This window comes from Felis catus, chromosome E3 (genome assembly GCF_018350175.1).
Source record: "Felis catus isolate Fca126 chromosome E3, F.catus_Fca126_mat1.0, whole genome shotgun sequence".
In the NCBI taxonomy this organism is placed as follows: Eukaryota; Metazoa; Chordata; class Mammalia; order Carnivora; family Felidae; genus Felis; species Felis catus.
The window spans coordinates 19366430-19381699 of NC_058383.1; the positions used below are offsets into that span (position 1 = coordinate 19366430).

Consider the following 15270-nt stretch of genomic DNA (forward strand, 5'->3'; position numbering starts at 1 on the left):
CGCCGGGAGGTCGGCAAGGATCAGAGGCAAACAGGCATTCACCTTTGGCCTTCGGAAATAAACAAAGAATGGAAGGAAGGTGACGAAATGGGCACTTGGGTAGGTCAGTGAGCGACTGCGCATCCAGCAGCGGACGAGCAGCTAGTCTGAGGTCAGGGACGCCCACAACGTCTCTCTCCTCACCGCGTGCTCTTTGCAAACGCTGCTCAGACACCACCGGGTCCCTGAGTAGCCTCCTGTGTGGTCCTTCCCCTGCGCCCCAGAACGCACCTGCAGCGGGCTGCTGGGGGCCTCCCCCTTTCTGCTGAGGAGCGCCCTCTGCAGGGCTTCGTTCTCCACCTGGATGGCCCTGAGCACAGCCGAAGCATCTTCCTCTCGGTCCTCAGCCTCGCGCACGGGTTTCCGGGTTGCTGATAGGGGTCTCTCTCGTCGGCTCCCGGGTCCTGCAGGCAGAAAACAGGGGGTGCTCCTTTATATATATATATTATGTTACTGCATTCTCGGAGTGCAGCTCAAAAATCTATTAGACCCAAATTGAGAAGCACTCTATAAAACAACTGGCCTGTACTCTCCAAGAATGTCAAGGTCACGAAAGACAAAGAAAGCCTGGAGAGCTGTTCCAAATGAAAGGAGACGGGGCAGACATGGCAACAGAAGGCAGTGGCGATCCTGGCACTGGATCCCGGGTGGGAAAACACTGTCATAAAGGACATTATGGCAGCAAGGGGAGAAATCCCAGTACAGTTTGCGGTTTAGATAACGGTATTATATTAATGCTAAATATTCAGAATTCCCTAAGTGTAACTGTGGTAATGTAAAATGAATGAATGCCCCTAGTCTTAGGAGCTACACGGTGCGGTGTTCAGGGGTAAAAGGGGCAATCTCAGATGGTTAAAAAGCACACACACACACACACACACACACACATGCACAGAGAGTACAAATATAAATCAACTAGGACAAGGGGTGCCTGGCTGGCTCGGTAGGAACCAACCTTAGTGCAACTAAGTGCAACCTAGTGCAACTCTTGAGTCACTAGTCGTGAATCCAAGCCCCACGACGGGCCTAGAGCTTACTAAGAGAAAAAAAAAAAAAATCAAATCAACCGATCAATCAGTCAATTAACTGGGACAAAATGTTAACAACCAGTGAGTCGGGTTGGAGGATATATGGAGTGTCGTTTGTACATCCTTGCAACTTGAAGAGTGAAATCGCACCTAAGTAAAAGTTGTAAAAAAAAAAAAAAAAAAAAATTAACCCTCGCACGAAGTACCTATAAGCGAGAACATATGCTATCATGGAGACAGACGGGCATTTTGGAGTGTTTTGCTTTATTCTGTCTTGTTTTTCCACGGGTAACAAGAATTGCAAAGAACGTACATCTTAGTTGGAGAAAAAAGTATTGCGAAGCTGGGGTCGATTCCAGAAGTTCCAAGGAAAGGACAATCAGCTTCACACAGTGTAAAGCGACACATGCTAACAGCACCCCGTGAGACCGGCCGGATGAAATAAATTCCGGGATACCCACCTAACAAGTACTTTGGAGCATAAAAAGACACACGTACTCAACTATCTGTAGTTGGAATGAGATGATGGCCTGAACTTGCTTCCTAATCATCTGGGCAGTGGCTGGGGATGTAGACGAAATGACACTGGCCACCAATTCATGATTGCCAAGGTCAGGTAATGGACACAACCGAGTCCCCATGACATCCTCCCAGTCACTTACGTGTGGACTCTTTCAATATTAAACAAACAAACAAACAAACAAACAAAAATCTCCATTTAAAAACAGAACTCAAGATGTTTCTATTGGAATGCTTAAAGATGCTTCTACCTATTGAATTTCATCCCCTTGGCAAATATTTATTGAGTGCCGCTGTGTCAGGCTCTGTCCTTGGCACTGGGGACACAGCAGTGACCAGACAGATCAAGAACCTCGCCCTTGTATAGTGAGACAACAAGCCGGGGAATAAAAAACAAAACAGAGTGTTAGACGTCAGAAAATGCTGTGGAAAAACAGGCAAAGCAGAACAGAGTGGGGCTGGAGGGTGGTGCTGTGCTCCAGGCACCAGTGAGGCGAGACCTGTGTGTGCTTTGTTACTGGAGCACCAAGGTGCAGCCGGGGAAACGGGTTCGGGAGGCCTAAGTGGGGGTGGGTGGGGCCAGGTCACTCAGGGCCTTGCTCCGAGTGAAATGGGGAGCCACTGCAGGTTCTAGGGCAAGGGAGTGCTTGACCTGACTTAGGCGCTGAGCGGGGGACAGACTGAATGAAGGGAGGTGGAGGTGACAGCAGGGAGACCAGGCAGGGGCGGAGGCGGGACACAGGCTGCTCAGATCCCGCGGACATAGTAAAGACAGGACCCAGGGATGTGGCTGGGGGAGAGAAACAGTTGAGCTGGGAAGGCTGTGGGTGGAGCAGGTTTGGGAGCAGAGAGCAGGGGCTCAGTTCGGACAGATCGGGTCCAAGATGTGATTCTGGCATCGGAGCGGAGCCGTCGGGTTGCGCGAATGCACCGTGCTGGAGACAGATGTGAATTCAACAGCAGCGACTGGACTGCATCATTAAGTGATGTCAAAGATAACCGAGTGGGAATTCACAGGTACGACCGACCTCTTGGGATGCATAAAATAGCATCCATCCATCTTTACGACCTTGGTAAGCCATCCGGGTGGAGCACTGGGGGTTCCTCTTGGAGCGCGTGACCCTTCTGCTATGTTGTGTTACAGAACGTGGGGTCTGAAGGAGAGTTCTGGAAGCGACATCCAGAATGGCACCGGGAGGAGAGGCACGGAAACCCAGCAGCTCCGCTGGGCTGGCTTCCAGGACGGCCGGGCACTGGGTGGATGGGAGGCCGTGGGTTTTTATGGAAAAGCTAAACTAACATGAACAGTATCAGTTTCCACCAGGCACCCAGGGAGTGGCTGTGAATTTGAATGCCCTGGGCCGGGGGCCACAGCCCAGCTCCAGCCAGCACCTGCCATATAGGGCTACACTCCTTTTTTTAAATTTTTTAATGTTTGCTTATTTTTTAGAGAGAGAGAGAGAGAGAGACAGAGAGTGAGCGGGGGAGGGTCAGAGAGGGAGACACCGAATCCAAAACAGGCTCCTGGCTCTGAGCTGTCAGCACAGAGCCCGACGCGGGGCTCAAACCCACAGACCGTGAGATCATGACCTGAGCTGAGGTTGGACACTTGACCGACTGAGCCACCCAGGCGTCCTCATGTAGGTCTACACGCTTAGCATCGCCTTTTTTTCCCCCCAAGAAAAGCTAGAATCAGAAATCTATGTGAAATCCCCTGAATTTTACCTGTTCATGACATAGCCTGGTTTTTAAGAAACCTTATGAAGGCCAACAGAACCCAAGGGGCTGGCCTACCCCAAGGCCACGACAAGTCCAAGCTGCTCTCCCACGAGGGTCAAGAGCACCCAAAGGAACCTCGCATGGCTGCAGATGGCCGGCCTGGGCTATAAACAGCAAGTGGGTCATTTTCTGACTTTGGTGTACTGTCCCCTCATCATTGCCCCGATGCCGCTCCTCAGGACAGGAAGGTAAGGGGCTGCCGGATAAGTGACCCGGGATTCTGCTCACCCCAGTCATGGCTGCCCTTCTTCTCAGCGACCCAAATACCGAGCAGAAAGAACACAAGGGCTGGTAGCAGCTAGGGCTTAAGATGCTGATGGGGGTGGGGATCCTTGATGGGGGTGTGGAAATGCCCCCTTGGGGGACACAGGGGGCCTCACGGGGCTCACAAGGCAAACGCATGAATGACGCAGGCTCTCGACCTTCGCTAGGCTGTGGAACGACACGCTGCTCTGGTAGAACAGCACAGCCCTGCCTCAGAGCCCACAGTCGTGGGGCAGGGACAGACACGGATCACGCAGGTGCACCGCGGACCTACCGGCAGGTGGGGGACAAGTGGCAGGGTAAAGGCTGGAGAGGATAGAGGGAGTGGACACTATTTGAGGCCCTTGGTGAGGGAAGTCCACATCTGAGCGGAGACCTAAGGGCAGTGAGCCCCGGGAATACCCCTATGGCGGAGGGGGGGAGGGGGGTTGCTCCTGGCCAGGGAACAGCAGGTGCCAAGGCCCTGAGGTGGGCTGGGCTTGGGGGTTGGGTTCTCATGCAGCCCCGAGGCCATGTCAGCCCAACAGGCCTCAAGCTACAACCCGGGTGACTGGCACGATGATTTTTGTCAAAGGAACGTATGGAAAGTCGTTTCGACCCCAGACCTTGTCGGTCTCGGTATTTGCGAATAGCACCAAAGCAATGCCGTTTCCTCCGTGAGCTGCAGTGCAGCAGAGCTAAAAAATTCAAGGCCCCTTCAGATGCTCTAGAGGGTTCTATAAATAAGGGACCAAGGTCTATAAATAAGAGACAAGTGTGCCCAGGCTCTAACAGTGGGGGTGCGAACCCCCACGTTGGTGGAAGGCTCAGGCAGCACCAAGACCAGCAGAACAAAAGCTCCTTCTCCATTTCCTGCACGGAGCGCTTATAAAGTCGGTCTACGAGGAGCCGTGTGGTGCCCCTGCCTTGTTACTGTCTTTACGTGCGCAGGTGGCCCGTCCTCTCGTGCCTCAGTGGTCTGGGGCTGGGGAGGAACGGTGCACCCGAGTCTAACCTTCTGCCCTCGGTCGCTGCACCCCTGTGCTCGCCTCTTCTTGGAAAAGGATATCGAGGACGGCGTGTTCTTCCAGTGGGGTCCAGTTCTGCCTACACAAACGCTTCTGCCCCAAGCGAATTTCACTGGGGAGGGAATGCTCCCCTGGCAACAGGATCATCTCCGGCTGCCTGTGCCCTCTGAGTCCTATTATGCTAAGAAGACGCTTTGAAAAATGAAATCACCCTCTTCCCGAGTGAAGGTCAACCCTGCAGCTCCGTTCCCAGAGCTTTCCCCGCCCGTGGTTTCCGAGAGACGTCTGCACACGGTGCCGGCGTCCTCCTGAACCCCATTTCTGCTGACCAGCTTGTGTTTACGGTGCATTTCCTCACGACACACGAGGCGACCACCTTTTAACTCGTTTTGACGCTCTCATCGCTCACTTGGGTGAGCCAGCTTCGCACCAGCCTGAACCCCACAGGGGGGGTGGATTTATTTTCATCACACACCTAGAGAACGGCAGATTTATTCACGCAATAAATTTGTGCCACCAGCAGGAACCAAATTGCACATTTTAATTTATCCCACACTGCTCTTTTCTGGTGGAAAACCATCCCTCTTCTGGTCACTTCACTTTCTCTTCCCTTCGCCGAAATTTGCCTTTTTTTTCTCTCTTACAGAGAAACAAAGAGCATATCAACATGGGAGATTTACCACGAATACAACACATGTCACAAAAGAAGATGGGGATGCGGGGCTCCCGGTGGACTCACGAGCCAGGTAACTTGCTCCCAGCTGCCAGCCGGGACTCCAAAAAACGCAAAGTCAGAGTCTCTGCAAAATTATCCCGTACCGCATGTGTGGGACCTTTGAGGTCGCCTGGGAATCCACTGGAAGGGCAGATACTACATCTGAGAATAACAAGGGTCTATCGTAAAGATCGTAAGCCAGCAGCCCACAGGCCAAAACCACCTGCAGATGTGTGTCGTGTGACTTTTACTTTTTTTTTTTTTTTATTGGAAATAGATGCTAAGCTTTTTTTTTTCTTTTTTTTTTTTTTTAAAGAGCAAATCCACCTGATAATTAGAATTCCTGGAGTTTCTTGAAAAATCATAGGAACACAGGGTGCCTGGGTGGTTCTGTCAGTTAAGCATCCGACTTGGTTTTGGCCCAGGTCATGATCTCATGGTTTGGGGGTTCAAGACCTACATCAGGCTCTACACTGACAGCTGCAGAGCCTGCTTGGGGTTCTCCGTCTCCCTCGGTCTCTGCCCCTCCCCCACTCACTCTCTATCTCTCTCTCTCTAAATAAATAAACATTAAAAAAAAATCCTATGATCTGGGAACCTCTGACCAGACGGCATTCCTATGTGGGGATCATATGCTGGAGTTGGGTGGTGGGGCCCCCTTTAGACGGGTTATAAGCCCTCTGGGTTCTACGGGGCACCCCTACTCCCTATGGTCACATGACCATCAGCTTGGAGGCTGTGCACTTACTTGCGTGGCAAAAGGTCCAGGGAAACAGCTGACTTAGCCCTGTTTTGTCCTGAGATGCCCACACTCGTCCCTAAACTCCTGAGGCCGGGTGGCTTAGTTGGCTAAGCGCTGGACTTTGGCTCAGGTCATGATCTCACAGTTCGTGAGTTCAAGCCCCACATCAGTCTCTGCTGTCAGTGCATAGCCCGCTTTGGATCCTCTGTCTCCCTCTCTCTCTGTCCCTCCCCTGTGCTCTCTCTTTTTCTCTCTCAAAAATAGCAAATAAGCATTAAAAAAAATAAAACAAAATAACATCCTGAGATGCCCACACTCGCCTCTAAAATTCAACTGGCAGGTGGGAAGGGGGGGCTACACCCGGCACAATGGTCTACACCTGAGTACTCAACCCTCCATGCAGCTGACGACAGCACAGCCTCACCAGGCCACACGCTTCCCATGGCCTAAGAGGCTGTGACCAGTGTCCACTAACTCCTGCCCTCCCTGGCCCCCCGATGCAACATCACTCACCGAGGGGTGGAGTCTATTTCTCCAGCTGGGCTCAGCTTGGTGACTTTCTTTGGCCAACAGACCACTGGACAGTCAAGACCAAGCAGAGTCTGCAAAAAGCACTTACACGGGGGCGCCCGGGTGGCTCAGTCAGTCAAGCGTCCGACTTCAGCCCAGGTCATGATCTCACGGTCCGTGAGTTCGAGCCCCGCGTCGGGGCTCGGTGCTGGCAGCTCAGAGCCTGGAACCTGCTTCGGATTCTGTGTGTGTCTCTCTCTCTCTCTGCCCCTCCCCCACCCATGCTCTGTCACGCCAGGGACTGGCTGTCCGAGACCATCCAGCCCAGGCGGCCACCAGCTCCCTCTGGAGCCGCCCAGCCCGTCTGAGCAAAAAAGGGCTGTTGTTTCAGGCCACCGCATTTGGGGGTAGTTTGTTGGGCGGCTATAAATAGCTGATACACATGGCTTGTCAAGGCCTGTGCTCTTCTGTCTCGAGAGTGTCTCCGGGCCTCTCCGTGGGCAGGTGCTGTCTGTGACTCGAACACTCATCATGTTACTGCCCCGGGAATGCACGTGGTTTCCGAGGAAGGCAACGAGGGCTCCCCGCGCCACCCTGACCACGTGACTCCGCTCCTTCCTCCGGGATCGTAACAGCCCTTTGCTCCACGCCCTGCCTCTGGAGCATCTTTAGCAAACCGTCCTCGGTGCTTAATTTGCACATGAAATGGAGAGCAGTTTGCTTTTGTCTTTCCTGTAAGGGGAACACCACCACAGCGCCCCTGTTTTCTTCAGGGGAACCAGCCCTTCCCCTCTCTTCTCAGGCTACAGAGTGTGGACGGATCTGACCCTGCTCCTCGCCCAGCCTTTCCCTGTGACCACGGAGACTGGAGAGATCCGTTCAGGGGAGAGCTGGTTCCTGGGCTCTGCTGAATTATTAGCAAAGGAGCAGGTCCTTTCTCTAGGGCTGCTGGGCCGGCAAAAAGAGAGCCTAGAGGCCCTGGGGGCCATCCGTGGGCCACGCCTGAGACTAGAGATGTGGTTCTCAAAGTGTGACCCCTGGATCGGTAACCTCAGCGTCATCGGAATTTGTTGCGGGATCAAAATACTTAGGCTCCAAGATGCACCGAAGTAGACACTGGGGCTGGGTCCAACAATCCGTGTTTTCATTTGCTTGGCAAAGAATTCCGATGCACATTCCAAGTTTGAGACCCTGCTGGACTGGAGGAGAGAGGAGCTAAGTGATGAAGAAACAGCTTCCTGGTGATATCATCCGGGCACCTAGATCCCACCATGCCTGACGCCAAATCTATAGTCCTGGACTCTCCAGGTCTGGGAGCAATACATTTTCCTTTGTTGCTTTAGCCAGTTTGGGTTTCTGTCACTTGCTATTAATAATGAACACGGACCAACTACTAACTATAAGACTCTGGACTTCGGCAGAGTGGTCTTTCTGCTGCTGGTATCTGACAGAAATGCTAAGTACAGGGCTGTCAGGGTCCTCTAATTCAATCACACTGAGGGTGTTACTTTATTTCTATGGCTGGCAGCTTGTCTGAGAAAAGTGGTTCAGATATATCACTTCCCTAGAGCATTCTGACAACTTTGACAGTAAACTTTGTGCATTAAAGACGAATGTTCTTTCACCCTCAATAGGACAACAGGTCTCTGGAAGTCTCCTGGGCAGAGATGGGAGTAACACAGGACGTGAGGTCCCTTCATTAGAACCAGGACAGTTACAGTGACAGAGGGGAATAAGCTCTCATGCATCACACGCACATTTAATTGACACAAATTCAATTTTATGACCTTGGCCAAAAGAAAAGGGGCAAGGGGGGAAAAGGCAATAGGTTGTACTTCTGGTAACGTTAATCCGGACCCAACTCTTCCTTAGAGCACAGCTAGAAAAGCTGGCCCAAGTGTTATACAAACCTGATTGAAAAAAAAGACATTTGTTGGAAGGCATGGAGAATGAATAGGGCTGTGAGGGACTACAGGAGAATGAACAGGGCCAAAAGAAGGCAGGAGAAGGAAACCCAGAGAGGTGAACCCACAAGGAGCTGTTGACTCTTGAGTGAGCCGCTGCTAGCTGGGAGGCTGAGCGGAGCTGGTGACAGACTTGGGGTCACAGCCTGAGAGTCAGGGTGACCCGGCAAAAGCCAGGATGGAAGGGCACAGAAAGGTTAACAACATGGGCAGTCCAGATCGCTACCGTGTAAAATTAAGAATAATAGTGATAATAATGACGGTGCCGTCACCTAGTGAGGTTTAAAATCTAGAGAGAATTAAACAGCATGACAATAATAGCATTTAAGTTGGGAGGGGAATAAATGGAGTTACAGAGTTGTAAGGTCCTTTCACTGAGTGAGAAGTGGTAAACTTGCTAATTTAAAGTAGACTCAGGTAAGTCAAGAATGCGTGTCGCAATCTCAGGTGATGACTGGAAGGATAATAAAAGAATGTATAACTAACAAGCTAATAGAGAGAGAAAGGAGGAATAACAGAAAGTAATCAGCTCAAAAGAGGGCAAGAAAGGAGAGAGAGAGGAACATAAAACAGGCAGAGCCTATAAAAAGCAAACAATACGATAGCAGATTTAAACTCAAGTGTATCAGCAATTACATTAAATGTAAATGGACTAAATGTGCCCATTAAAACACGTAGATTGTTAGAGGATAAAAATAAAACCCAATTACATGCTGCTTATGAGAGACAAACTTCAATGTAAGGAAGGAGAGAGTTTCAAAGCAAAGGAGGAAAGAAGATACACCATGTAAACACTGACCGAAAGAAAGTTGGTGGGCTTTAGGGCAAAGAGCATCACTAGATTGAAAAAGCGACAATGCGGTGATCAAAGGTTCCATTCACCATGGAGATATAAAGAGGCTGATTTGTGTGTGACCCTCAAAAGCCCACCCCACAAATACAAAGCATATAAGCAGTCCAGATTGTGCCTGGAAGGGGTGAGATGGTTTGATGTCACTGTCTCGTCAGGAAGTCTCAGGTTCCTTGTGCCTCTGGGGATGTGAACACCCAGCACCCTGAGCACAATGCCAGAGTCTAAAAACACACATTTTCAGGGTGCCTGGGTGACTCAGTTGATTAAGCATCTGACCTGGGCTCAGGTCACGATCTCAGTTTGTGGGTTCGAGCCCCGCGTCGGGCTCTGTGCTGACCGCTCAGAGTCCGGAGCCTGCTTCGGATTCTGTTGTCTCCCTCTCTCTCTGCCCCTCCCCCATTCACTCTCCATCTCTCTCTCTCAAAAATAAACAAGCATAAAAAAAAATTTTTTTAATAAATAAATCAATAAAAAATAAATAAAAACACAGTTTCACTGCAACCCAGACCCTAGACAGAGGCAACTGCTTCATCTGGGGCTCAGCCAAGGAGCTGGGATTGTTCCCACCCTGGAGGAGAGACGATGCTCTGGGGTTGTCTACATACATGCTGCCCTCCAGCATCAGTCTGACAGATTTCCAAGGGTTTCTTTGGCCACCTGCACTTCTGACCTTCAGAACACAATCCCCGTGTGAAAAGTGGCTCCACCGTAAGCCCAGCGCGAGGGTGGGGACGATGCCACGGTTTTCAACTTTCCTTTCTCCAAATGTGGCTTATGTAGGGGCCAAATGTATCTGACAGGCTGAGCTCCAAATCTGTTCAAAATGAAGATTCCGTTACCTCAGACGGGGTCCTCTTTCGGGGAGTCGACGGGACAAATCGCTCTAAGAACCAAATACCAGAGACAGCGGGTGATCTGACTTTGATCAGATGGCCCAGTGACACACATTTTTTATATGCATCCACGATTCTTTGCCACGGGAGCTCACAGCCACAACTGGACCGCCCTCACGTACCCATTTGCTCACCCCCTGGCTTCATCGTGTTTTCTCTACTCTCCTTTTCTCTTCGCCCTCACTTCCTCAGGTATGTGTTCGTCTCACGCCACAGGTTATATGTAGCTTGTTAAACTATGCCAGAACTTTCTGGAGAATGGCCGATGATAGATTGATTAATTAATTAAGCTCTGCTTCTCAAAATGTTGTCCATGAAGGTCTGTGTCATGGGTTGAACTGAGTCCCCATAAAGGATGCTGGGGTCCTAACCCCCAGGCCCTGTCAACGTGACCTTCCTTGGAAATGGGGTTATTTGCAGATAATTGGGTTAATACGAGGTCGCGAGGGTGGACCTTCATCCAATATGACTGATATCCTTATAAAAAGGGGAAATCTGGACACGTAGACAGATGCCCACGCAGGAGAGCGCCACGTGAAGGTTGGAGTTCCACTGCCCCGAGTCAAGGGACCACGGGGAACTAGAAGGAGGCCCGGCACAGATTCTGGCCTAGAGCCTTCAGAAGGAACACGGCCCTGCTGACACCTTAGTCTTGGACTTCTGGCTTCCAGAGCTGTGAGGCGATACATTTCTGCTCTTCGACTCGATCAGACTGTGGTATTTTGTTACAGCAGCAACCGTAGGAAACTAAGACGCTATTCAAAATTGTTTTAGTTGATGCACTAAAATTTTGTTCAGCTTGGAGAATATTAACAGTTATATGCTGACATCAATGAGAATTAGAAAAAAAAAAAGTATCTCCTGTGACTCAGTTCTGTGATTTCAGGCTTGTTTTCGGTTCGGACCGGCCCGACGTGGGTACGTCGTAAGCGAGTCACATTTTAGCGGGCACGCGAGGGGCCGTGCGGTGGCGTGGCTAAGAAAACAGACTCTGAAGCCAGGTTTTCAAGCACTGGTTTCGCCACTCGCGGGCTGTGTGACTTTGGACAGACTCCTCAACCTCTCTGTGCCTTGGTCTCCCCTGTGAAATGGCGTTGCTAACAGCATCCGCCGCCCGGGGTGGTTTAGATGATTACACGCAAGATGACATGCGTGTTGTAAAACACGCCGCTTTCGGTTCAGTGCTTTGTAAATGCCGGCTTTTCGGTTTATTACCCAGACGCGGGACATCTAGTGATCGCGGCACACGCATGAGGGAGGGGAGTCCCAGTGAGCCCAGCAGGACAGACCAGACTTTTGTCTCCTGAAGCTGCGGTTAACGGAGTTTGGGTGTCGGACAAACAGCATCACGCGGGATTTACCATCTGCACCCTCCACGTGCTGTTGGCCCTCCAAGAGCTGACGGGGCCCTTATCTCGTCCCCTGGCCCCCGTCTCTCTCTCTCCTTCCCAGCTTCTTGGTCCTTCATCCAACCAAAGCAGATAGATCCAAAACTCACCACGTTTTTCTGACATCTTACAGGTTACATCTGACTCTTCACCCCTGTCGACTACATCTCGAAAGACCTATTTACAAATATGGCCTCTCCAACCCTATCGGCGGCTGTGACCTTGGCATGCCCTTGTCAACATATCACTTCTGCAGTGATTCCCTTTCCACGTCTACCTTCCTCGGGTCCCCCCAGTGCAAGCATCTTTCTAGGCTCTGGCTTTTGCCAACAAGTCCCAGGAGCCAGTTTGGTCCTAACTCCGCCCACTGGATTCTGGCTCTTCGTGTGGGTAGGACGCAGACAACTCCACCACCCGCAGGCTCTGTCTGGTTGTGGTTCGGGGTCACTCCCCGCTGAGGCAGGACACAGATCCGACCCAGCCTTCCTGCAGTGGGCTTAGCACTGAATACTACCTGTCCAGATCCAGCGGCCTGGCTTACTTAGGTCTCCCTTGCTCCCTTGCTAGATCTCAGGACCTGCACCAGCCAAGTGACAAGCCAGGGAGTCCCCCATCACTGCCGGGTCTCGGCTCTGCCGTCCTCTCACGGCAGGCTCCCCACTGCCCAGCTCCTCGCCCTTGGTTGTTCAGGATAAATGTCACAACTAGTCTGATATGCTTACAACAGACTCCTCGGTTGCTGTCAGGAATCCGGCCACTGGTAAGACTCAGAGATGAGCCACCACCTTCCCCATCCTCTAGTCCCACATCCACCCTGGCTTCCGACAAGCCACACTCCATGTGGCAGCCACAGGGACCTTGTTCAAATATAAAGCAGGTCAGTGCCAAGTCCCTCCCCCGGCCCCTGCTCACCTCTGTGACCCCTCACCCGCCACGCTCTGGCCTCCAGCCTTCTTTCTTATTCTTTTTTTTTTTTTTCAACGTTTATTTATTTTTCAGACAGAGAGAGACAGAGCACGAACGGGGGAGGGGCAGAGAAAGAGGGAGACACAGAATCGGAAACAGGCTCCAGGCTCTGAGCCATCAGCCCAGAGCCTGACGCGGGGCTCGAACTCACGGACCGCGAGATCGTGACCTGGCTGAAGTCAGACGCTTAACCGACTGCGCCACCCAGGCGCCCCTTCTTTCTTATACTTGAGCCAACTGAGCAGCTCTTTCCTACCTCAGGGCCTTTGCACAGGTTTTCCCTTCTGCAAAGGGCTAGTCCTTGACCTCATCCAGGTCTCAGCTCGTGTCCCCCCTCCTTGGAGAGGCCTCCTCTGACCACGCTGCCAGCCTTGGTGCAGTTCCTATCTTGGTGGTAGCTGTTACCACCCATCTTCGTGTTTGTTATCTAGCCCCGCCCGCCGAAATATCAACACTAAGAGAGCAGGAAAAGTGTGTTGCTCACTGCATCACCAGGCCTGGATCAGCGGCCGGCACACAGCTGGTGCTCAGCACACAGGTTTCTGGTGAGGTCAAAAAGACAACAGATGACCTGCTGCCTTACCCAGAACCCCATCCGGGGCTGGGCTGGACTGGACTGGAGCATGCCCCTGACCTGCAGCCCCAGGCCTGGGCCCCACGGCCCAGCCTCCCCTGCTGGCCCGGCCCATGGCCCAGGGCACATTCCCAGGATGCTCGCTGTGAGCCCCGCCTACTGTCCTGAACCCCCAACCCAGGGCTCCTGTGCTGTAACACTGCCTGAGTCACCACCAGGCTTGTCAGGGCCCACCCCCAGGTGCCTGCCAGCCCGGGCTGGGGGGAGGGGGGAGGGGGGAGGAGCAGCCCGGCACAGCCATCCAGAGCACGAGCCCTGGAGCCTGGGTGTGAATCGTGGCTTTGCTGTCCCGTTACTCCAGGCAAGTAACTTCCACGTTCTCAACCTTGGTTTCCCCACCTGTGAAATGGGAGAAGGGGGAAGCACTATCCAGAGGGATTTCCTGCAATTTGTTGCCTGGCACCCACTGCCTCTGCCTCCGGGGACAGCACCAGTGTCTGCTTCACAGAACCACCCCAACTCAAGCCGGGAGCGACAGCAGCTCCAAGGCTTTGCTGGCCTCCGTGGGAACAGTGCCTGATGGCCCTGCCGAGCACTTGTTCTCGGCCAGGTGACCGTGGCCTATCTCTCCAGCTCTTTGATCCTGATAGCAACCCTCAGATGGGGGGGTTCTTCTTCTCCCTGTTTGCAGATCGAAGAATGAGGCCCAGAGAGGTTAAGTAATCTGCCCGAGGTCACAGAGCTAGTGGGTGGTCAGGCTTGCTTTCTGCCAGTGTTGCTGGGCTATGGGCTGCTGGTGGCCATCTCACCACCCTTAAGAGCCTGCCCAGGCACAACGGGCACAAAGAACGTTGAAGTGGAAGATGGGCAGAGGCAGGCTGCTGCTTTTAATCACCCGGATCCAGCTGTGCCTAAAAATCCCACCACTGTCGGACTTTTTAACTACACGGGTTGATGCGGACTCTTTCCCTCAAAGACGCTTTTTCAAAATCACGTTGCTACCTAAAATGCCTTGCTCTGTATTCATGTGGGTTTTGGGCTGTGGTAAGAATTAATCAGATAATGCCTGGGTGCAGCCCTGCCCACAGCCCCTCAGCCAAACCTCTGCCCACAGCTCCGGTGCAGGGCTCCCCCGGCACCGGGGAGGGGTATGTAAGAACCTGGCTCCCTTGCTCCAGGGTGGGGAGCGGAGGTAGAACGCGGATGTCCAGCCCTGCCTGCCCAGAATCCCCCAGCCGGGAGGTGTTCCACTTGCCCAGGGAACTTGTGTGGCATCCCCAGTGTGGACGGAATGCCACAGCGACAGAGATCAGGGCCCCTGGCTCAGACAGACTGCTTGTTTAAGCAAGGCTGGCGGGCTGGAGCTGGATTTTGCCCGGGACACCCCAGATTTCCAAATCCTGGGGACACCAGGATGCCTTGAATTCTCTGGCATTCACAGAATGCCAGAAACCAGAAGCAAGTGGCTTCCTCAGAGCCACTTCACCGGGGCTTGGGGCCGACACTGGCCACTTCCCAGCCGTGTGACTGATCGCCTGCTCTGGGCCTCAGCCCCTCCTCTGTGAAATGGGGACAATCTGTGGGCCTCCCTCAGAGGCTATGTATAAGGATCATAATTTATTACGAATGACATAACAAAGCTGACAGCGGTGGCCGGCTCACAGGAAGTGCTCAATGAACGTGACCTCTCGTCTCCATTAGAAGAGCAACAGGCTGACTTCACCATAACCACTTTTGTACTATTGGAATTTAGTACCGTTGGCGCGTATCATGATCCATATAAAGTAGAAAATAACAACAATTTAAAAGCAAAACCAAAACTGAAATAGGTTTTCAACTAGAACTATATCTTGGTTATAGAATGAGCAAGTGGCTGTGATGGTCGACTTAATGTGTCTATTTAACTGGGCCACAGGGAGCCCAGATATTTCGTTAGACACTACTCTGGTTTCCGAAAGGCGTTTTGGGATGAGGTTCACGTTTCAGTTGGAGAATGAAGCAGATTACCCTCCATGATGTGGGTGGGCCC

At 52.2% G+C, this 15270-nt stretch overlaps 1 protein-coding gene across 9 annotated transcripts in view; it reads right to left on the bottom strand.

Annotated features, from left to right (window-relative positions):
* The window catches only part of KATNIP (katanin interacting protein), a 194692-nt gene that overhangs the window by 73901 nt on the left and 105521 nt on the right, over positions 1-15270 (bottom strand). For all 9 annotated transcript variants that reach the window (XM_045047782.1, XM_006942222.5, XM_006942221.4 and 6 more), the window contains one exon: positions 271-443. In XM_045047782.1, coding sequence (XP_044903717.1) covers positions 271-443 — 173 coding nt within the window. The remainder of the gene's footprint in view (positions 1-270; positions 444-15270) is intronic.